We start from the raw sequence: 24,932 nt of genomic DNA on the forward strand, positions 1-24,932 counted from the left end.
TTCCTCCCTCCCTCCCCTCCTCCTTACCCTCCCTCACCCCCTATTCCTCCCTCCCTCCCCTCCTCCTCACCCTCCCTCACCTCCTCTTCCTACCTCCTCTCCCCTCCTCCTCACACTCCCTCACCTCTTTTCCTACCTCCCCTCGTCTTCTTACCTCCCCTCCTCCCCATCTCCCTCACCTCCTCTTCTCCCCTCCATCTCACCCTCCCTCACCTCATATTCCTCCCTCCCCTCCTCCTCACCCTCCCTCCCCTCCTCTTCCTACCTCTTCTCCCCTCCATCTTACCCTCCCTCACCTCCGATTCCTACCTCACCTCCTCTTCCTACCTCCTCTCCTCCTCACCCTGCCTCACCCTTCCACTGGAATGTCTGCTCTGATATGGCAGTACAGCCTGTCTGTCTGCAGATCCTTTGGACAATAACTCCTCACTCCTCTCAAACAGATTATTCCAGACAGCTACTGCTGCTGCGTATTGCTTCACACCCAGGGAAGAAGCACTACTCTGGAATTCAAACAGGGGTAACAAAAGAAGGCTTGACAAATGCTCATGCAATCACTTAGCTGTAAAGACAGTGTGTGTGTGTGTGTGTGTGTGTGTGTATGTGTGTGTGTGTGTGTGTGTGTGTGTGTGTGTGTGTGTGTGTGTGTGTGTGTGTGTGAGAGATAAATGTAGGGAATTTAGAAGAGAAGCACCTTTTTTTCTTCAGCCCACTGTTTCTTTGCCCCCCCAGCCACTAGCACCCGAGCCCTCAGACTGCACACTCAGAGCATACTCCTCTCCTCTCCATGTTGGAGAATGACTGAATGTCATTTCCCCCTGAAACCAAGCCAGGCTGAAACCTCTGCCATGTGGCCACATGATCTCTACTTCTCCACCCCAGCCATCACACAGTCCAGGGAGATCCTATCATCCTAGAAGAGAAATGAGTCACATTGTGCTGGTGTAGGGGAGAGTAGGGTAAGTTGAGCCAAAGGGGTATGTTGAGCCAAAATGGTCAATTGAGCAACCCTTGTTTCTAGGAAACCATACACACAATTCATTATTGGGGTCTCTATAGCTTCAACATGAGGTCCTAAACAAAGCATGAAAGCGCATCCCTGTAGCTGTGTGTGTGGCCGTAACTACATATGAAGACAAAAACAATTACAGGGGTGTAACGTTACAATTGTATAGCTAATGTGCTATGAGTTTGTAGATCGACTGAGGTGAGTAAACCTACAGCAGCCAAGGTGATAATGGTTGGTGTAATTTTTGCTTGTTTTTGCTGTTATCCAAATAGCATTTTAACTTAGGCCTCGGGTCCTGTTTCTCAATTTCCTTCTGACTGACGTGCCCAAAGTAAATTGCCTATTACTCAGGCCCTGAAGCCAGGATATGCATATAATTGGTACCATTGGGAAAGAAACACTTTGAAGTTTGTAGAAATGTTAAAATAATGTAGGAGCCTATAACACAATAGATATGGTAGGAGAAAATCCAAAGAAAAACCAACCAGAATCTTTTGTTTTGAGAGACCATGCTCTTCCAATGGCAAGTATGAAGGCATACTCAATTCTAGCTCCCAGGATGAAATTCCTATGGCTTCCACTGGGTGTCAGCAGTCTATGGTCAAGGTTTCAGGCTTGTAACTTCCAAAATTAATAAGAAATATGAGTTTTAGTAGAAGGACACAGTCTTGGAAATTCGTGTTTGGGCACGCGATGAAGACAAAACACACCTGCTAAAATAACTTTCCTTAAGAAATATTATAGTTAGATTATATTTTAGGGTATCTGAGTAGTCAATAGAAACGTATTTTGACTTGTTGAAACAAAATTTAGCGGTAGATTTTCGGATCCCTTTCTCTGCATGTTGAACAAGTGGATTACTCAAATTGATGGCACCAACTAAACAGACTTTTTGGGATATAAAGAAGGATTTTATCTAACAAAATTACACTACATGTTATAGCTGGGACCCTTTGGATGACAAATCAGAGGAAGATTTTCAAAAAGTAAGTGAATATTTAATCACTATTTGTGAATTTATGAAACCTGTGCCGGTGGGAAAATATTTTGATGTGGGGCGCCGACCTGAAACAATTGCATAGCATTCTTTCTCTGTAATGGCAACTGTAAATCGGACAGTGCAACTAGATTAACAATAATTTAAGCTTTCAACTGATATAAGACTGTTGTATGTACCTAAATGTTTAATATCCATAATTTTTATGATTATTTATTTGAATTGCGTGCCCTCCAGTTTCACCAGAAGTTGTCCTGCTAGCGGGACGCCTTGCCCAAATTAAAACATTTTAATTGTATAGAAATGCAGTAAATGAGCTTCAACCTCCCCATTTGCTCTTTAAAGCCACAGTTATTGTGACAAATCTATCAGAGTTAAAAAAATGCGATGGAAACACATTGAACTTTAGATTTTTTAACAAGGAAAACGAGGAAAAGGCATATTTTCTTTATGTGGATTTTAGAATATTTGCATGAAAGTCTGTCACCAATTGCATGGAAATCTAGCTATGGTTTTAAAAGTATTGTTACTATTTCATTCAGTACAGACGTTTGGGGTAAGTTGTGCCAAGAGACCACTTTTTTGAACAAGTTATGTTTTCAAAACTGTAATGTTTACATGAATTCTGAATATTTCAAGGGATATACAACATCCTGAAGTATATGTAGATATCTTTGTTAGAAATAATACTGTATTTCCCATAGTGTTGCTGAATGTAAAACATTACTCAACATACACCACTCTCCCTTACAGGTAGGCTGTTGTAGGGGGTATGAATGCAATAATAATACACTTGTGTCATGACATTGGAAACCGATTTGTTTTTCCCAAAATGATTTAGTCAAGTAATCCAGGATTAAATCCAGGCCATTTAGGTAAAGTTTGGTAATGTTTCCAAACGGGTAAGTATGATATGAGAGAGTCCCGAAGCCACTCCTGCTTGTCTAGGCTGTGGGTCATTGTGAAACTTCACCCCAGTCTGAGGTCCTGAGTGCTCTGGAGCAGGTTTTCATTAAGGATCTCTCTGTAATTTGCTCTGTTCATCTTTGCCTCGATCCTGATGAGTCTCCCAGTCCCTCCCGCTGAAAAACATCCCCACAGCATGATGCTGCCTTCACCATAGGGATGGTGCCAGGTTTCCAGACATGAGACTTGCCATTCTGTCAGGGTTTCAACTGTCACCAGATGGTGGCAGAGACCGTCCTAGAGACATTAACGACATTCAGGTGTGTTCTATTTACTCATTATGATTTCCCTGTTAAAAGTGGTGTGTTTTCTGTTGTCCTTTGCTGAAGCTTGAATTATGTGCCTTGTGCATTTGTCTCCTGAGTGAGTTTTCGAGACTTAATGTTTGTTGTTTTCCCAGTGTTACTGTGATCCTTCCGTTACCGTTTCTCAGTAAAGTATTATGTTTATCCTTAACCGCTGATTCCTTGTCTGGTCTCTTCTCTGTAACAAGGTTCAACCTCACCATGTCTCACACTCAGGCCAAAGAGTTCAAACTTTGTTTCATCACACCAGAGAATCGTGTTTCTCATGGTCTGAGAGTCTTTAGGCACTCCAAGAGGGCTGTCATGTGACTTTTACTGAGGAGTGGCTTCTGTCTGGCCACTCTAACAAAGGCCTGATCGGTGGAGTGATTGGCTGTCCTTCTGGAAGGTTCTCTCATCTCCACAGAGGAACTCTAGGGTTCTGTCAGAGTGACCATTGGGTTCTTGGGTCACCTCCCTGACCAAGACCCTTTTCCCTCGATTGCTCAGTTTGGCCGGGTGGCCAGCTCCAGGAAGAGTCTTAGTGGTTCCAAACTTCTTCCATTTAAGAATGATGGAGGCCACTCTGTTCTTGGGGATCTTCAATGCTGCAGACATGTTTTGGTACCCTTCCCCAGATCTGTGCCTCAACTGTCTCTGAGCTGTATGGACAATTCCTTCGACCTCATGACTTGGTTTTTGCTCTGACGTGCACTGTCAATTGTTTGCCTTCCCAAATCATGTCCAATCAATTGAATTTACCACAGGTGGACTCCAATCAAGTTGTAGAAACATCTCATGGAAACAGGATGCACCTGGGATCAATTTTGAGAGTCACAAGAAGTTAAGGTATTTCTGAATTTATTTTTAATACATTTGCAAACATTTCTAAAAACCTGTTTTCACTTTGTAATTATGGGGTAGATTGCTGTGTGTTTTAATTAGAAGAATGGCTGTAACATTACAAAATGTGGAAAAAGGGAAGCGGTCTGAATATTTTCCGAATGCACTGTATGACCCAAAAGACAACATTTTTAATTTCCAACCACCTGTAGCTATGTAAAGGAGAGGGTGAAAACCTTTTATACCAAAATGTGGAAAGTTATGTTTAACATTAGTTCTCCCAAATATGTTCCATATATATTTAGTTGACTTACTGACCTATGGTCTTCTTGGAACAAAGAAGTATGCTCCTCACCGTCCAACCCTGCCCAGCTCCGGGCCAGCCTATCCAGCTCTCACATTGTGGCTTCCAGATGTGGGATAGTTTGTTCACGCCTCCAGCAGATGTGCAGATGACTGTGGAGGATTTATTCAGAGGTATAGGATAGATATTTTTTCTACTGTGTACGATAGGGCAGGGCAGGGGAGGGGAGGGGAGGGAGATGTATAAGATAGGCCTCCTGGAATAAGGGCCTGCAAGGAGGGCAGGGGAGGGAGAAGTCATATCCTATATGTTATGCTTTTAGATAATTATGTTACATAACACAGCCTGTTTAATTTGTCAAGCAGGGGATGACCAGGTGGAGGAGGAATGATAAAGTTTGCAATCAATCAATTATGATATACTTTAGGTAAAAGTTTTACGGGTGCAGATTTTTCAAGTGCTACAGTTGAAGTCGGAAGTTTACAGACACCTTAGCCAACTACATTTAAATTCAGTTTTTGACAATTCTTGACATTTAATCCTAGTAAAAATTCAGTTTTTAGGTCAGTTAGGATAACCACTTTATTTTTAAGAATGTGAAATGTCAGAATATTAGATTATTTTTATCAGATCGTATTTCTTTCATCACATTCCCAGTGGGTCAGAAGTTTACATACACTCAATGAGTATTTGGTAGCGTTGCCTTTAAATTGTTTAACTTTGGTCAAACGTTTCAGGTAGCCTTCCACAAGTTTCCCACAATAAGTTGGGTGAATTTTGGCCCATTCCTCCTGACAGAGCTGCTGTAACTGAGTCAGGTTTCTGGAACTCCTTGCTCCACACGCTTTTTCAGTTCTGCCCACAAATTTTCTATAGGATTGAGGTCAGGGCTTTTTGATGGCCATTCCAATACCTTGACTTTGTTGTCCTTAAGCCATTTTGCCACAACTTTGGAAGTATGCTTGGGGTCATTGTCCATTTGGAAGACCCATTTACGACCAAGCTTTAACTTCCTGACTGATGTTGCTTCAATATATCCACATAATTTTCCTGCCTCATGATGCAATCAATTTTGTCAAGTGCACCAGTCCCTCCTGCAGCAAAGCACCCCCACAACATGATGCTGCCACCCCCGTGCTTCACGGTTGGGATGGTGTTCTTCGGATTGCAAGCCTCCCCCTTTTTCCTCTAAACATAACGATGGTCATTATTGCCAAACAGTTCTATTTTTGTTTCATCAGATCAGAGGACATTTCTCCAAAAAGTACGATCTTTGTCCCCATGTGCAGTTGCAAACCGTAGTCTGGCTTTTTTATGGTGGTTTTGGAGCAGTGGCTTCTTCCTTGCTTGAGCGGCCTTTCAGGTTTTGTCGATACGGGACTCGTTGTACTGTGGATATAGATACTTTTGTACCTGTTTCCTCCAGCATCTTCACAAGGTCCTTTGTTGTTGTTCTGGTGTTGATTTGCCCTTTTCGAACCAAAGTACATTCATCTCTAGGAGACAGAACGTGTCTCCTTTCTGAGCAATATGACGGCTGCGTAGTCCCATGATGTTTATACTTGCGTACTATTGTTTTTACAGATGAACGTGGTACCTTCAGGCATTTGAATATTGCCCCCAAGGATGAACCAGACTTGTGTAGGTCTTGGCTGATTTCTTTTGATTTTCCCATGATGTCAAGCAAAGATATTCTGAGTTTGAAGGTAGGCCTTGAAATACATCCACAGGTACACCTCCAATTGACTCAAATTATGTAAATTAGCCTACCAGAAGCTTCTAATGCCATGACATAATTTTCTGGAATTTTCCAAGCTGTTTAAATGCACAGTCAACTTAATGTATGTAAACTTCTGACCCACTAAAATTGTGATACAGTGAAATTTAAGTGAAATAATCTGTCTGTAAACAAATTACATGTGTCATGCACAAATTAGATGTCCAAACCGACTTGCCAAAATTATAGTTTGTTAACAAGACATTTGTGGAATGATTGAAAAGGGATTTTTAGTTACTCCAACCTAAGTGTATGTAAACTTCCAACTTCAACTGTACATTCACACCTCATGTAGAAGGTGATTAAACATCTGCTCCTTTTATAATTTACCTGTAGTGATAAAGCATAAATGGAAGCCAAGCCACCCTAAGCGCTCCCTTGAGCTATAAGACATTCTGTTTGCCAGCCAGCCAGCCGTCTGGCTCCATAAGTCTAAACCGATCCATATGCACAGCAGGCCTAGAGTAAGGAACTCCACATGCCCAGGCAGATCCACAGTATCAGGGCAGAAGAGTTCCCAAAGATCAGTCTGATTTCCTTTCCTGTGTGTGTGTGTGTGTGTGTGTGTGTGTGTGTGTGCCTGCACGCGCTCTGCCAGGGGTGGTGGAGTATCTTGCCCTGTTGAGAGGGAGAAGCCTGTTAACAGTCGGTGGCGCCATTCACTACAGTGGACATTAATATTGATGAGGACGGGGTTTCAGGGGGGACAAACAGTGCCACCTTTCAGAAGGCCAGTGTTTACTGTGGCTGACAGGAAGCAGGCTGGATGGGGCAGAGACCCCTCTCCTTGTGGACTGCTCCTCTAACCCGCCTCACCTTCCCCCCTCGCCTATCCCATCTCAAAACTAAATGAAAGCAAGCTGGTGTTTGGGCCCAAGCCGATGTTCTTCAATGGTTGTTGTAATAACATTAGTTTTAGCCTTTTGATGCTGTGATGACATCACACGGTAACAGTGCTATTTGTGTGTCACGTGCCTGTGTATCTGTATGAGTGTTTCACCTCCACCTCTCACCAGCCAATATAAAAATACCTTTTGTACATTTCAAGACATTTCCATTTACGGTGGACATTTCTAAAATTGTCTGTGGATAAATCCAAAATGGAACTCTATTCCCTACATAATGCACTTATTTTGACCAGAGCCCATAGTACTCTGGTCAAAGGTAGTGCACTATGTTGGGAATAGGGTGCCATTTTGGACGTTGTCTGACACACCCCGAATGTGCTTCGTTCTTTGTTTACAGACTCCACCCTGTCGTATGGTCTGGTTGTCTCTCCTAAAAACTGTGTTCATTATTTTTCAGTCTGGGAATGTTTCAACAGGATAAGATTCAGGGAACGTTCCATTTCCACCCATATTGGTCATGAGAACACAGAGAAGGGCTCTGTGGAGTATCTATGATGCCAGTCATAATATGCAGGTTAGCTAACGTCTCCCCCGAAGAGCAAAATATGGATAAACCGGTCGTACAGCATGTTCAGCCAAGGACATAGTGAAGAAGGTCAGAGGTTGAAAAAGTTCTCTCTGGGAAATGTCTAATGACTACACACACATTGGACCCAATAGGCTATTTGAATGAAAGAGAGTTTAACTAGAGTGGTGACAAACTTGACTCCTTCATAGAGTGTGGTCACAGCGAACCATATGTTGGCTAAGTAAGGATTTCATCCAATTTATGGAGGCAACCTAACCTGGTCCCAGATCTGTTTGTACTGTCTGCCAACACCTATGCTTGCGTATTAGCTATACAGCACAGTGACGTGTATTCATGGATGCCAAGGGAAGACATGCTTCCCCCAAAAATGGACCAAGAAAAAAACATACATTATTTTGTATCTTTCATCTCTGTGTTCCATACATTTCCTTCAGTTTGCAAGAAGCTGAATGTATCTCACTTATGTGTAACCCATCTATGTGATGCTGTCTGGTCAAAAGAACAGTGACATTGTTGCCAGCCATAGCATTGAATGCAATGGAAGCCAGCGAGCATTTGGCCTGCCATGATAGTGTCAAGGGAAGTTTGTATTTGGTTTTACATTAATCCCATCACATCAAAAGTCAAACATCATTGACAGAAAAAAGTTGAATTGTTGCATCTCGTTGTGTCGTTGTCCTCCGGTGGCGAGTGTCATGACGTTGGTCTGTTGGGGGAGGTTTATGACCCCCATAAATACCTTTCCCCTTTTCGCTCTCTCTACTTTATAGAGTTGACTCTTGTAAAGCCTTTGAAACATAGAGAGTCTGGTAACATCAAAAGGTTGGAAACGGAACCATATTTCGATAATCCAACCAATTGAAAATATGCGTTGGTACTTAATGAATATGATCAGATCAGTTGTTGTCTGAGACATTACTACTAATGACAGGATGCCATAAACTGAATCTTGGTTCAGTTTGAATCAGATTCTCATGGAATTGTTGTGTTATTTAAATGTTTAAATATGAAAATATTTGTGAAAAGATTAAATGTAATTTTAGCTTCTTAAATGAGGGCACGGTTTGGTATAGAGAAACTCTGCTCACTCAGAGGCCCCGCCCAAGTGAACAGACATTGGTTGTAAACTATGAAACACGGCCTTCTCTTCACCCCGATATAAGCCCGTTGACGAAAATCCAACTTTCTGTTCCAAGGATGTGAGGACTTGCGGTCCCCACGTTGAAAGGACAAAGATCTAATACAAAACTAAGCCAACATCGGCGTGAGCTCTGGTTGAACGACAAGAACCTAACGAAATTAGCATCGAATTTCAATGTGAAGATGACGATCAACCCGCTGAAAGGATGAATTTCGACTATACCAGCCAGAATATATAGCATGAGCTTGAAGTATGGCAACTTGGTATGAACTTTGAACTCTTATTCACTAAAGAAGTGATATCTCCTAGCCATTGCGTTAGCAACAGCAGCTGTAAACGATGGCTAGGAGAGGATGGACAGAGTATACATTCTACCATGCTCCAGTTCACCACTAGACATTCTTCAGAGGACAAGAGATCCATGCTGGACAACCCAGCCTTCTATCTACGACCAATGTACAGAAGCGCAGCTCAGAGTAAATATTTATTTCATTTTCCTTTTTCAAATGGGTGGTAATTTAGAATGCATAAGATACTGTATTTACGATAGCATAGCTGCCTATGACGCAAAATATTTTTGTTCCTCAGTCTTCCCGCTCTTTTATTCAAAAGCCAACCCCCTTTCTTTGTGTAACCAGCCGTCACATCTGTTCCGTCCGCTAGGGACATTTTCCTTGATGACATCATTTGTAATCAATGTATGATCCATTCTGTGTAGATGTAATTCTGTGTGATTATTTAGGTATTTAGTAAATAAATAATTAAACCAAATTTTGTATTGCTAATTCAACTTGTTAGCCAAGAAGAATTTACAACTTTCAGATGAGACTGAATAAGGTGACGATTAAATATTGACTGCTATTGAGGTAAAAGATTACCAGGTCTCTAGGAGTTTATTCGGAAGATGACAGCTCTATGAACATCCTTTCGTGGACACATGATTAGCTTAGTCGGGTAATATTAATTACAGAGAAATTATTTTATAGAATAGCATGTCATATCACTTAAACCAGTATAGCCAAAGACGTGACACTAGCTAGCGATTTCCTAAATTAACAATGAATGGAGATAGGGATTTGGACTTGTAGTTTTACTTAATTCTCCATTCTGGCCAATGATTATAATGGTGTTGCCCATGAAAGGAAGTTAAGGCTAAGGCTAGCGAGAAAGCATTTTAGCCAGGTGGCCTAGGACAGACTGAAAGCGTGTATTGTATGACAGATTCATAGATTGTTTAAGCAACATGAAAGAGCAGGATGGCAAGTAGGGTAAGTCAACATGCTTGATCTACTTGCACACACAAACGCATGCACACAAATCAGTAACATGGACAGCCACATCATATATACATACATAGGACTACATTTTTGATATCTTTTAGTTGTCACTGTACTAGACTAAGCAGAGGTGATTTGATGATGTTGAAATGTTGAAGTGTAAATGGTGCTGGAATAGTGGAGGCAGCTCCTGTTTTGTCTGTGACTTGGGGTAACTTTCTGTGGTTATAAATCAATATTTGTTGACTAGTCCGAAAATGTTGGAAACATTAACTTGCTTGACCACACGTGCAATATGATTTGTGGACTTCACCGGACAGATGTTGCTCTCTGGTTTTGTGATTAAACAAAGGTGGTTGAATTTATTCTGACACGGTGTCTTCTTATTGTCTCGGCCTTTGACCTATGTATCACGGTGTCAAGGCATATGAACTAACAGGTTATAGTGCAAACAACACAATTATCATCACATGTAGGTTGTAATATGTCTTTTTTCCCCTGATTTGGCTTCCCCACACACCGCTACTGATACAGCACAAACAGATCTGGGACCAGTCCTAGCAGTGCCTCTCAAGGCAACCAATAAACACCATCAACAAGGCAGCAGCCACTATGAATGCCCCAGTGTCTACAAATAGAAGTTCTGCTCTGCAGCTCCTGTAATCTGCCTGCCAACAGCTTCCATGATGATGGAGCATCACCATGTTTGCATCCCAAATGGCAACCTATGCCCTATGGGCCATGGTCAAAAGTAGTGCACTTAAATAGAGAATAGGGTGCCATTTGGGATCCAGGCCATGCAGTGTAAATAACAGAGTTTATAGGAGAACCTCCAGCACCACTTCCTCCATTCTACACCATAAAGATTGAAATAACTATCAATCTGCTTGCACCCATTAATTCACTGCATCTTGAATTAGGGTATTTATTTGTTTTGATAACTTCTTGATTGGGACATTTTTGTTATACTTAGTTCTTTTACGACACTGTTTGTATTTCATGTACATGATGTTGGTTACCAATCTTGATATAAAAGCACAGCTGTCTTTGGCTTGCCTTCTAATTTGCCAATATCCCTCCTCACATTGTAATCACTTCTCCATTCCTTCTCTTTTCCGCCTTCACCCTATTTTACTTTTCTTCTTTCTAGCTCACCATGCTGCTTGTCAAGGTGTGTGGATGGTGGAATCTCCATACCCTTCACTACTCCAGGCTTTGGTTTCTTCTAGGACTCATCAGGAAAGATATATCTCAGGAAATAAACATTATATCTCAAGTATGTCATGATAAAGAAAAATCCCATATATACATTACTAGTCTGGAGTCCAAACTGTACATTTCTCTGAAACAATACTGAAAGAGAATGATAGTTAGTTTGGATTCCAGGCTAATAGACTACTAACTAATTTTGTCCTTGGCCCTCAGTGTATCACAAGATTATTTTTGGTCCTCTTCAGACCAAATTCAGCCACTTTATTTAGAAATGTGTTGTTTATTTATGTATATCCTGGTTTCCGCAGCGACCACCAGTGCAGGACAGTTGGGGGTTGGTGTGGTGATGTGAGGCCTGTTACCGTGGAGACAGTGTTTATCCTCTGGGGCACCTCTGATGGACCTCTTCCCTACCCCAGCTCAAAAACATGTGCACACACCCTCACACACACACTGAAGAGGCTCTAAACAGCCAGCAAATATTCCTAAGATCCTATCAGCCTGACCCAGACAGACAATCAGACAATCAGACACACACACACACACACACACACACACACACACACACACACACACACACACACACACACACACACACATACACACACAGACAGAAGAAGTTCTATACCAATATTTCTACGATCCTATCAGCCTGACCCAGACAGAAAAACAGACACACGCACACATGCACACCACACACACACAGTGAGGACAGTGGGCTTGGCATCCACAGCAGATGACTCAGTGAGGAAAATATGATAGTGGGTCAAATTAGGCTGTACAGTCTGTGGTGGGAGACAGAGAAACGTGCCTACCCTCATGGCTGTGTGTAATAGAGGGCAGCCCACCCACGCAGCCCACAGAAGACAGGAGGAGATGAGCAGAAGCTGTTCCTGCTGAGGTAGAGATGTTCAAGACTACTGGGGACTCTGGCTATGTCCCAAATGACACCCCAAAAGTTCCAAAAGCACTATATAGTCCACCCTTTATATTACAGTCCTATAATAGATCCTAATAAAATACCAATACTAATGCACACACACACACCCAGCTCTGTGGGTGAGTCATGAGGTCTGGTGTACCAAGCACAGAAGAAATGGTTAGTTAGTTAAAAAAGCAGTGAGACGACGACAACCCGTGTGTCAGTGTCTCAGTGCAGGAGTGTGTGTGTTCCTCCAGGGGAAAGTTCCAAGGGTGTTCCTACTTGTCTCCATGTTCTCTTTCTCCTGCCTTCTCTGTACGGGATAAACGAACCAACAGCTCTGACAGCTCTATTCCAGAGAGGGAGAGTTTCCTCCTCACATTTTCATCCCGACGACAGACTCTTTTCCTCTCAAATGAACTTTTATAAAGAACTCATTTGTCACTTGCGGTGTTTTTCTCAGTTAACTATTATAATAACAGGCCAAATTCCCTGTGTTCAATTTCTATCAGGGGTGTCTGTTCTACACTCCACTGCCTGATGTTGCAAATTCCCAGGGCTCAGACATGCAGAACACACCAGGGTCAAAGTTCAGAGAAAGACTAGGGCTGAAGCGTTACAGACTCCGCGATAGAAATGTTACGTAATTTCCGATCGATCAGACATTTGCCGTGTTTAACGTGAATGCAGTCTCCGATATATCAGAGCATTGTCTTTAAATTGAAATCATGCTGTAAAACTGAACTTCCGTGATGTGGATTGAATAGAGCCCGATCCTGTTCCCAGATCTGTTTGTGTTGTATAGCCAACTCCTTTCTGGCCAATGGCAAGACAGAACAAACATATGTAGGACCAGGGAGACATGGTAAGAGTATTCAGTGACGAGCGTGGGGTAATGCATAACAATCCTGTAAGATAAACGAGCCTAGTCCCCAAAAGGCATGCAATGCAATACAATAATACCTCAAACTTCTCAATCTGACAGCCCGCCCTCAGCTGCCTGCTCAGCCAAAACACACAGAATACAATTCATACAAGACAGGCAACAGCCATCTCTTTTCACTCCTCTTTCCAATGATACAGGAAACCCCTCATGAGACACTATGGACGACATGGAGGCGTAACTAATGTATGGATGGCTACGAGGGCAGAGGGGATTCAGTGTCCCATGTTAACGTTGAGGGGGTGGGAACAGAACAGAACAAGGAAGTGTTTGTGTGTCTTAGGGCCTTGGTGTCAGACTGATGAGATCATAGAAATGGAAAGAATAGATTATATTTATTTTGAAGGGACGCCCACAGTGCATGATACAGTAGGAGAGAGAGGAGACTGAAGCAGATTAAAGCCACAGCTAATTTGTGTTTCAACAAACAGCAACCCTCAAATTATTTTAAACTGGGGGATGGGGTATGTCAGTGGGTATACCATTAATTGAAATGACAATTAAACAGCTATACATTTAGCAGATTGCACCTTTCATGCCTCTGCTAAGTCGTACAGAGACCCTTCCACCTGCTTGCCCTGCATGTCTGTGTCTGTCTTCTCATTCGAAAGGGACGATCTGTAACCTATTAGATACTTATGTTTTATACATCCATCACATATACAGCATATGTCTGAAACCATTATGAATGTGTCGATAGAGGAAGAAGGAGATAACACCAATGTTTCCATTTTGTATCTTTTTTTATTATTTGAAAATGAAGTACCCTGACCCTGGATTGAGAAATGTACAGTAACCTGGGTGAAAAAGATCCAAAAACAGTTATTTCATTTACAAAGTAAACTACTTTAAGATGTCGGTTGGTATTTCAGGCACTTAGAATCACAAAAGTCTGTTTTGTTTTCTTCACGCTACACAAAATTTTTATTATTCGGTCCTTACATCTTCAAATGAAAAGATCAGTTGAAACCACAGTCAGAACATAATTCAGATTTCTGGTTTCTTATATTTCCTTTTATGGATCCAAATACACTTAAAGTCCCTCATCGCGACTGGGATGCTGAAAAGTTATTCCATCACATTTCAACCGTTTTCCACACATCAAAATAGACCACCAGTCTTCACCATACCTATAACAAAGAAGCTTCAGAAAAAAAAGCTAACAAAACATCATAACAACGTCTCAAATCAGATTTACAGCAGTATTCATTGATATAACTTAGTGGGAATGGTTGCAGTTGAAGATTTGGCAAAAAGATACAATTCAATACAAATGTTTCCTTTTTTTTGGTCCTCAGTGGACGTTGTCCTCAAGTCTCCCACAAGAAGCCATTTTGCTACAGGTGGACTGAGCAAAGCACTCTATCAAACTGCTCAGCTCACGTTACCATGAGACAGAGGTGTGTCTCAAATGGCACCCTATTCCCTATATAGTTTCCTGGTCATGTAAAGTACTGCACTATATAGGGAATAGGGTACCATTTGAGACTAAAACAGAGAAACTAGAAGCGTAAAAAACACAACATACAACACAGTCCTCTTACACAGATCCACATCACTCAGCTGCAAGGGAGCCATGTTCTGTGGTAAGAGTTACTATAAGAGTTACTCATGGGCGACTGGACCCGCGCTATGTAGTAGTTACTGAAGTTGACGTCCCTGACGTAAGGCGCCGGCTGGTAGTAACAGGTGATGTTAGCCAGGGCCGGGATGGCGTTCTGCTCTGCCATGGCCCGTAGCGCCAGCGCCGAGATCAGTGCCAGCGTCTGGCGGCGCTCATGGCCCATCAGGCACACGGTGCTCTCGTCCACCACATGCCGCAGCGTCACCAGGCAGTCATAGCGCTTGTCCTCCATGCCGTTGAAGTGGTTCTGGAGATACGCTTCCAGCTTACGCTGCTGCTCGCCAATGTCCGGGAAGTCGATGAAGAAACGAGAGCACATGTAGCGTTGCAGCAGCTTCATATGAGCCTCTGAGTCCGGTTTAAACCCCCGCACTAGCAGGTGGCAGTACTTCAGCAGTCCTCCGCCCCGGATCTCCTCAGGGCTGTGCGTGGCTATGGTCCTGGTGCGGAGGTGTCCCAGGGCCTCCTGGAAGTCCCCGTACATGCTCTCTCCGACCACGGTGGGGTGGAAGCTCTCAGACATGGACATGGCCGTCTCTGAGCAGCGGTCGAACAGCAGCAGTGAGTCCAGACCGATCTGGAACGAGTCCACGCTGAACTCAAACTGCCTCCGCAGAGAGTCCACAAACTTCAGCTCCACGTTCTTCCCTGTGTTGTTGGAGAGGGAGATCAGGCTCCAGCGGTCTGTGTCGTTGCACACCTTCACCAGCTTCTGGACGTAGGCCTCTTTGAGGGTCATAGGCGAGACACGGCTGAGCCCCGGAGGTAGGAAGTCCACCAGGCTGTCCAGGACCACATCTTTGACCACACGAAAGGTCTTGTCATCAGTCAGGTTTAGGCCAAAGATAAGGTCTAGGTCCTTGTAGCCCAGGCCGGTGTCCTGGTGGAGCACATAGCTGGCTGCTGAACCGTTCAGCTTCACATCCCGGACCACCACACCACGCTCCTGCAGACGTGCCCGAACCACCTGAACAGAAGAGAGAGAGAAACATGGGTGAGTGATCTGAGAGGTATTATTAGTACACTTTATTGTCAATTTTCTTTTCCGATCAAATACGTATTTTTTGTTGTTGCTTTCAAGTGATCTGATAGAGCAGGGGTGTTAAACTCAGTTCCTACCTAATCAGTGACCTTAACTGATCAAGGGTGGAGTGAAAACCTGCAGACACATGGCCCTCCATGGAATGAGTTTGACACCTAAAGCGATATCTATGAGTGATCTGCGGCCGAGATATGTTCGTGATCTAAGAGAGAGATATCCATACAAACTAGGGTGATTCATTCAAAGAACTATGCACTGAAAATGCATGCCACTGCAAGTTGAAACATAGCTTTCATGGTCACTGCCACTTTTTAAAAATGTGTAATATTTACATTTCAATCAAGGAATGGTTCACCTTGCTTTCAGCTTATGCTCATAACAGTAAAGATAAAATACTAGCATCCAATAATTTGGTTGTGTGGATGAGAATAGAGAGCAACTCAGGGGGGCGTAAAGAGGAACCAAACAGTTAATGGGTCCGTTCCACGAAAATAGTTCCTTTTGCGTCCCTTTGATATTTTAAGTAGATATTGTGCACCAACATTGCATTTTAAAAGCCTGTTATAATAAACGAAGTTCCTTTTTAATAGAGACCACATTGAGAAGTCAATAAATCTGATTTTTTATATGAATAAAGGCTTCCTAAAGGGCCAAAATGCAGCATTTTGACATGTCCCTCCATCACCTCTGTGTCACTTCTAGGAAGATTTCAATCCACTAACCCCCCCCCCAAAAAAATATATTTTGTTGCTTGAAAAAGTAATGTCTGAAGATGATTATTTATTTCATGTGATTAGTGATTCATTTATGTCTGTCCCTCATTTTAAGGTCAACCCTGTTATGTGAACTGAACTCTCATTTTAATATGGTGAAACTATTCCTTTTTAATTATTATTTCTTCAAAAGAAACATTGAACATATAATAGTCAAGTCACAGTGTAAAAGCAGGTGAGCTGGTTCTACTCTTTTGTCCCCTTTTCTAGTGTTTTGTGGTGGAAAACTGAGCAGGTTGAGCGTAACATGTCAACCCTGTTACCCATAGATACACGGGCTAGAAATATTTTAGCATTTGAGGGATTTAAGGCTGATTTAAGATGAAATTGTCAACTCTGTCACTTTGCTATAGTATTTTTTACATTTGAACTCTTGAGATGGGAAAGCATGTTTTTTATTAAGTTGAACATGAGCTCTTTATGACAGAATATTACAATTAGGTGAAATCAAGTTACACTTCTAAAAAGGCACTGAATTAGTGGAACGACCAAAATAATGACAAGCAACAACGTGAAATAGCAAATGTTATCATTACTATCAAAAGATTGTGAGAAGAGTTTCAGTTTTTTTTGCAATGCACAGCCTTTTAATTAGTTCATATACTCCTAATGCCATTCTTAAAAGACAAAGATGTCTGTCTTTTTCCTCACGCAGAGAGATACAGCCTCTGATTGTAATGCATGGAGAATCAGAGATTTTTCTGTGGAACACAGCAAGCCAGTGCATGTCTTTTGTCTCTAACTTCTGGAGGAAACCCAACTGACCTGGAGGTTATCGAAAAGAAACATTACACATCTGTGAGACGTAGACAAATGGGGTTGGCTTGTGAACTTATAAACTCTGGTATGATTGCGCCATACCGAAAACATATTTTCCCTATTTGGTAATATAAACAGCATACTGTACTTGGTAAAGAAATGGTTCATGAGCTTATTGCGTCACAGAACAGAACCATCTGGGGTGGATCCTGGAGTTAAGGGAAGCTAAAGGCAGCGGGGACTGACTGTCACAACACTCCAACGAGGAAAACAAGAACCTGGGACAATACTTAACAGGCCTGACCAGGGTTACCAAGTACACACACTTGGTCTCTTTATCCAGACACTGATCCAAGTATCTAACCAGGTATCTGTATCTAGTCCACATACAATCTATTTCCATTTCCAGGTCGGATCAAGTTTACCATTTAAGCATAAGATAGACATAACAACATAAGCTACCCACTCTCTTTACTATCAAAATGCCTATTTTATGCAGTTGTTACAGTGCCACCATTTCATTACAAAGTGGATATCTGTATCAGTCACCACCCACAATGAAATATGGTTTTAACCAGTTCAAGATGGGGAGGCAGGGTAGCCTAGTGGTTAGAGCGTTGGACTAGTTACCGAAAGGTTGCAAGTTCATATCCCCGAGCTGACAAGGTACAAATCTGTCGTTCTGCCCCTGAACAGGCAGTTAACCCGCTGTTATTGAAAATAAGAATTTGTTCTTAACTGACTTGACTAGTTAAATAAAGGTACTATGCTGCCTGATTCACACTGCTTGAATCAATGTTGTTTCCACGTAATTTCAATGAATAGATGTTGGATTGACGTCTGTGCCAAGGGGGGAGCCTATACATTTGTTTCGGGAACACACATGCAAACAAAGTTGTGCCTGAGGAATTAGATTTTGTTGGCTTCACCACCATACCAGGAAAGGAGTGTCCTGCCGAGTCTTTGACCTAACATAGCTAGATCCCCCATTCATGAATTTAGGTTACGGCCTCCTCTCTACCAACCTAAAAACAAAGACAGACCAAAAAAACAGGCAAATTGAGACATGCATAATATGTGTTGTCTCCCTCTCTGACAAAACTCTTGCAAAATCCTTCCTGTCCTTTAATTGTAGCCTCCTTTACCCAGACCCAGAAACACACAGTGGTGTGATTGAAGAATATTAATATGGTCCATGGCTACTGACAGGGGTTCCAAGGGAAGGGGTAGTGGTACTCACAATGAAAAATGACACCACCATAAAAAGGTCTATTGAGGAAAAGGTTCAAAATGTAAACTAAAGGTTAAGAAATAATGAATGTTGAGTTTCAAAGCCAATCCTTTTAAGGGGCGGAATTAACAGAGAATTGAGTAAGCAATAAAAGCAGTTTATGGAACCCTACTGTGTTCCAGTGAGCAAAGCAATCTGTTTCTATTGGTAACCCGACCTCCGGACAGATGGTCACTAATAAAAACATCCAGAATATTAAAGGCTTCTTCCTTCTTTCTGTGGAAACAAACACCAGAATATATATGAATCATTTCCCAGAGTCCTCGTGGAATAATCAATGATTCATAGAAACTGGAATATATGCTTCAATGAACCCAGATGCACATGTACGTATATTGGAATTAGGTTTGACTAAGCTAAAAGCAGTATTCACGATAATGAACAGTAATAACTGCCTTACCAAACATAGGGTATCAGGTATCAACCCATGATGATACCATTAAGATAGTTATACATACTGCTAGCCTGAAACAAACAATGAGGAAATAATTGTCCTTTAATATGGGCTGTGTGATATGTTACTGCGTCCAATGACAAGTAGGTCTAACTGAATGGAATAGGTCCAACTGAATGGAATAGGTCTAACTGAATGGAATAGGTCAACCTGAATGGAATAGGTCAACCTGAATGGAATAGGTCTAACTGAATGGAATAGGTCATCCTGAATGGAATAGGTCTAACTGAATGGAATAGGTCTAACTGAATGGAATAGGTCTAACTGAATGGAATAGGTCAACCTGAATGGAATAGGTCTAACTGAATGGAATAGTTCAACCGGAATGGAATAGGTCTAACTGAATGGAATAGGTCAACCTGAATGGAATAGTTCAACCGGAATGGAATAGGTCTAACTGAATGGAATAGGTCAACCTGAATGGAATAGGTCAACCTGAATGGAATAGGTCAACCTGAATGGAATAGGTCTAACTGAATGGAATAGGTCTAACTGAATGGAATAGGTCTAACTGAATGGAATAGGTCTAACTGAATGGAATAGGTCAACCTGAATGGAATAGGTCTAACTGAATGGAATAGGTCTAACTGAATGGAATAGGTCTAACTGAATGGAATAGGTCAACCTGAATGGAATAGGTCTAACTGAATGGAATAGGTCTAACTGAATGGAATAGGTCTAACTGAATGGAATAGGTCTAACTGAATGGAATAGGTCTAACTGAATGGAATAGGTCTAACTGAATGGAGTAGGTCTAACTGAATGGAATAGGTCAACCTGAATGGAATAGGTCTAACTGAATGGAATAGGTCTAACTGAATGGAATAGGTCTAACTGAATGGAATATGTCTAACTGAATGGAATAGGTCAATCTGAATGGAATAGGTCTAACTGAATGGAATAGGTCTAACTGAATGGAATAGGTCTAACTGAATGGAATAGGTCTAACTGAATGGAATAGGTCAACCTGAATGGAATAGGTCTAACTGAATGGAATAGGTCTAACTGAATGGAATAGGTCAACCTGAATGGAATAGTTCTAACTGAATGGAACAGGTCTAACTGAATGGAATAGGTCAACCTGAATGGAATAGGTCTAACTGAATGGAATAGGTCTAACTGAATGGAATAGGTCAACCTGAATGGAGTAGGTCTAACTGAATGGAGTAGGTCTAACTGAATGGAATAGGTCAATCTGAATGGAATAGGTCTAACTGAATGGAATAGGTCTAACTGAATGGAATAGGTCAACCTGAATAGAGTAGGTCTAACTGAATGGAACAGGTCAACCTGAATGGAATAGGTCTAACTGAATGGAATAGGTCAACCTGAATGGAATAGTTCTAACTGAATGGAATAGGTCTAACTGAATGGAACAGGTCAACCTGAATGGAATAGTTCTAACTGAATGGAATAGGTCTAACTGAATGGAATAGGTCAACCTGAATGGAATAGGTCAACCTGAATGCCTCCAGGTGTAATGCATTACATGGTTATAATGACTTGTAAGACTTACATTAAGCACGTACGACCCACTGATAATGTCTCATAACACAAAAGGGTCTCCAAAAGTAAGAAGTAACGCCCTTTCTTCTACCTCTCCAAAAGCAAGCCATTCCATTCCCGTGTTACGCAACAAGCACCGGGTGAAGTTGAGCTAAGGGGAGACACTTCCTCTCGAAGTCGACCACGAGAAGCTAGAGACGTATAAAAAAAGCCACAAACTGACCAGACGGTGTGGTGTTGACAATGTCTTGGCGACACGTTATGTACAGACTCTTTGCATTTCTACTCCAGTCTGGCGGGTTTCCTCTAGTAGTCCATTTACCTCAGTCTGTGTGTCTCCTAAATAGCACCCTATTCCATACGTAGTGCACTATATAGGGAATAGGCTGCCATTTGGAACTTAACTTCAGTCTGAGTGCAGCCTGAATGTGTTTTATTATTTTAGTGGGAAAACAGAGTCAAAAACAGCCATTAGCCAGCTAAACCCCATGGTCCCCTAGACACCAGTTAGAGCACTGCCTGGCCTGGACAGAGAGTCACAGAAAGACCCAGCCAAGCCAAGTAAATGGCATCAGTAAATGAATGAGATGTTCAGTAGTCTATGACCCTGGCATCCGGTCAAGTCAGCCCAGAAGGCAAGCAGAGGCAGCCCAGCCCAGTCACACTATACTCAGGGTACTGTCAGTAGGCTAGCAGGAACAGATGATGGGGTTTTCCTCAGAGCTGAATTTGTTGCCTTGCTGTGGGTGGTCACGGCACCTGAACCAGCATTAATTTATAAAACTAGACTGGTGATACAGTACTCATTAATAACACTAGACTGGTGATACAGTACTCATTAATAAAACTAGACTGGTGATAGAGTACTCATTAATAACACTAGACTGGTGATAAAGCATTTACTGGGGATGCAGGTAGCCTAGTGGTTAGAGCGTTGGGCCAGTAACTGAAAGTTTGCTGGATCAAATTCCCGAACTGACAAGATAAAAATCTGTTGTTCTGCCCCTGAACAAGGCAGTTAACCCACTGTTAATAGGCCGTCATTGTAAATAAAAATGTATTATTAACTGTCTTGCCTAGTTAAATATAAAAAAAGATTCTACCTCATAGAGAGAGAGAATGTTGAGTTCAGCTGGCATTTCCCCGCAATGGCCTCCTTGAAAGCCAGCAACAGGAATGCACACACCTATATGTAGAAGACTAACAGAGCTATACACTGTAGTGTAAGCCCAAAATATGTTCCTTTCCTGTTACTCTATCTGTGGAGACGTGTGGTGTCATAATGTCGTTGAGTCTCACCAACAATAGACCGACAGAGGAGTTGGTTTACAATCTGGCAGGGCCCACAACAGAACCAGGTGACTGGGCTAGTATTGTGGTGTGTGAGTGTGTGAGTATGTGAGTGTTTAGGGTCTACTCATACCATGTCAACCTTGTCAAGAGTCCTGACCCTCTAAGGCCCCTGTTACTCGAGTGACTGACTAACTAATCCAGTTTCCCCATCCTGCCCCAGAAATGGAAGCCATCGACGCCACCCAGGAAAGTAGAGCTCACTTCCAGTAAACTCACAATGGTGAAACAAGAGCAGGGATGAAGAAACAACAAACAAAAACGAAACCAGATCTTACTCAGGCTTTGCCCTACTGTGCACTCAGTCAGTCTCTATTGTATTCTACTCTATTCTAGAATCTACACCCTGAATTAGATTCGAGCAAACCTGGAAAAAGTGTGTTCCCTTTGCTTGGGTGGCCAAGCCAAGTAAAACAGGTTAGCCCCCTAGCTCTACCTCTACCACCCTACTGTTAACATGAAGTAATATCTGATCTGACACACTAAAACACATTCAATGTCTGGATATGTAATCTCAGCTGTATAAAACCACTGGGTAGGCCTACTGGCTAGTGTGTGTGTGTCACAGGAGGCTGCGGCTCATAATAATGTCCGAAAACGGAGCAAATGGAAACCATTTGTTTGATGCATTTGATACCATTCCACCTTCTGCACCAACCATTACCACAAATCTGTCCTCCCCAATTAAGGTGTCACCAACCCCCTGTGGTGTGTGTGTGTGTGTGTGTGTGCGTGTGCGTGTGTCTGCATGTGTGTGCATGTGCGTGTGCATGTGTGCATGTGTGTGTGCATGTGTGTGTGTGTGTGTGTGTGTGTGTGTGTGTGTGTAGCCTATTGTATAGTTCCTCAGAGCTGTCAACCCAATGTTGGCTTAACTACCCACAATCCACTGCCCTAAATGAAGTGTGAGACTTCTCGTGTGCACTAAATCACCAACAGTGAGACTTTTCTTTGATACCTCCCACTGCTCAGACACACACAGACACACACGGACACACACGGACACACACGGACACACACAGACACACACAGACACACACGGACACACACAGACACACACACAACAATATGGAGCCGCACAATAAACAGATGTTATCTAGATGACAGCGTTTCAGTGAACAGGCCCCTATTGAGAGCCCTGTGGAACACCTGGAAGAACACATTTCTGGTTGTATGAAGACATTTCTTATTTAGGCCCTGGGTTGGATCAGTTGGTTTTCCAGGTAGGGGAGAGAGAGGAAGGGAACATGTTACTGGAGATATGCACTAATGCTTACTGCCGATGGTATGGAGCTGCATGGCCAGCCAGAGCCCACTGTAGACCTTTCCAGCCAGGGGATTTTCTCTGATGAACAACATGGATAGAGCATACATCCTTCACATAGGTCTGTTCTATTAATACAGATCACAAGCATTCGTTTCATCAATGAAAAGAGACTGGAGAGGAATCTTTTACATTCTCAAAGTCTCTGCACTCCACCAATTATAATTCAATGTACTTTACTGTCTCTCCCTGTGTACAAGTTGTATGGTTTCCTTGACCAATGACATTTCTGGTGGCAGAAGCATTGGAATGAGAAAGTGGAAAATGTCAGTTAAGTCATTAGATCATCTGCTCCTTGAGATCTCCTCCTGTCTGTGGAAGTGAATGTAAATAACATTACTGTCACTCATGAGGATTCATAAGTCATGATTCACTGCAATGGGTGGATGTTCAAATGTAGGCTACCAAGGCACCCCAGTATATTTCCAATACCTTGAGTAGGCTATTGCAAAAATTCAGTATATGAGCATGCCAACACGACTGGCCAATAATCATATTCACAGATGTTATCTGACCTGATATTGAAGAATATTGGAGCTTTTTATCCTCAGCCACAGTGCTGAGAAATGAGACTGGTCTAGATCATGATATTACACAAAGATGACATGGTTAGCATTGGAATGCTCCCAAAATACACTGCTTTCCTTACACTTTTCTTAGCCTACCTATCAAATTCGACTTCAATGTACTGTGCGTGTGCGTGTGTAGCCTACCTGAGTAAAAGTGTGCAAGCGTTCGTGCGCTTAAAAAAATAAATGTCATGCACATTCCTGAGTTGGCTATTCATTCACTAAAGCGCTTCATGATCAGACTGAATTAGATAAATATTGAACTATTTAAAATAATGTAAAATAACAGCCATATGAGATGAGTTTGGCTAGACAAAAGTATCGTTTCCCAATATCGGGCTGCATGCGCTCCAGAACTCCCCAGACCAAAGCCGTTATCTCACCTGCACTATCTGCCGAGGCTGTACAGAGAGCGTCGGGAAGTTTCCGCGTCCGTGAATAGGGACGCTCTCTCCGAGAATAGAGTCCAACCTCTGCACCTGCTCCCAAGACAACACACAGAACCGCCGACTCTGCTCCGACTCATCCCCGGAGGACATGACGATGGGATTTGGAAAAGTAGTCAATTCTTTGGTAGTTTAGTTGATGTAGGCTATTATGGACAGTACCAAAGCAATTCCCCAAATAAGTGTTTCTTTTGAAGTTGGAATGAAACTTGAAATCGACGAGAAATCAAACAAAATCGCTCCTGTTGCGCTTCTCAGATTCGCTTAGAACAGAAGTTTCTAAACAATCTAGGCTGAAGATCCGAGAGAGTTCTGCACATGCAAATCATAGACCCGTAAACTGAACGGTGTGGCATCTCCAATATTCTCCTGCGCTGTGACACACTTCTAGCTGTAATCCAGCTAGAGGCATATTGACGGGTTTTAAGAATATGGGATTAACATAAACGTCCTGATTGGCTGTTCAGCCGGTTTATGAAGACCTACCTCAAGACACAGAAGACTACAAGCGGCCATGCGCACATACCCACTTCCCTTGCGTCAGCAGAGACCAGTCTGTTGCTGTCATTGGATACTTCAGTCACATTTAGTATACGCATTAGAGGGCTATTTACACGGTCTATTGGCTAAACACATCTTCTGTTCTGTAGAGTGAGTAGACATGTAATAGACTGATAATAAT

General features: G+C 42.4%; 1 protein-coding gene and 1 long non-coding RNA gene across 4 annotated transcripts in view; one reads left to right on the plus strand and one right to left on the minus strand.

The window, feature by feature from the left end:
• Positions 1-2,407: 2,407 nt before the first annotated feature.
• The window catches only part of LOC149975600 (uncharacterized), a 34,839-nt gene continuing 12,314 nt past the window's right edge, over positions 2,408-24,932 (plus strand). The window contains exons 1-2 of one of the 3 annotated variants that reach the window (XR_016488206.1): positions 2,408-3,232; positions 4,024-4,105. This is a non-coding gene — a long non-coding RNA (uncharacterized LOC149975600). Of the gene's footprint in view, positions 3,233-3,252; positions 4,106-24,932 lie in introns of those variants that run through there. The other 2 variants (XR_016488204.1, XR_016488205.1) reach the window with 2 other exon arrangements.
• LOC110496398 (terminal nucleotidyltransferase 5A) lies at positions 13,837-24,496 on the minus strand. The gene is made up of 2 exons (XM_021572276.3): positions 24,188-24,496; positions 13,837-15,703 (listed from the first exon to the last, which is right to left on the minus strand). The coding sequence occupies exons 1-2, from the start codon at positions 24,341-24,343 to the stop codon at positions 14,672-14,674; spliced, it is 1,188 nt and encodes a 395-aa protein (XP_021427951.1). The 5' UTR covers positions 24,344-24,496; the 3' UTR covers positions 13,837-14,671.

This window comes from Oncorhynchus mykiss, chromosome 18 (genome assembly GCF_057628025.1).
Source record: "Oncorhynchus mykiss isolate SJ-2025 chromosome 18, ASM5762802v1, whole genome shotgun sequence".
NCBI lineage: Eukaryota > Metazoa > Chordata > Actinopteri > Salmoniformes > Salmonidae > Oncorhynchus > Oncorhynchus mykiss.

Bases quoted from the DNA above. Each gene is read 5' to 3' on its own strand.
- LOC110496398 (XM_021572276.3), bottom strand. From the start codon at position 24,343: ATGTCCTCCGGGGATGAGTCGGAGCAGAGTCGGCGGTTCTGTGTGTTG. The intron at 15,704-24,187 runs GTGAGATAACGG...TCTTCTGTTCAG, and splicing joins AGCCTCGGCAGATAGTGCAG to GTGGTTCGGGCACGTCTGCA.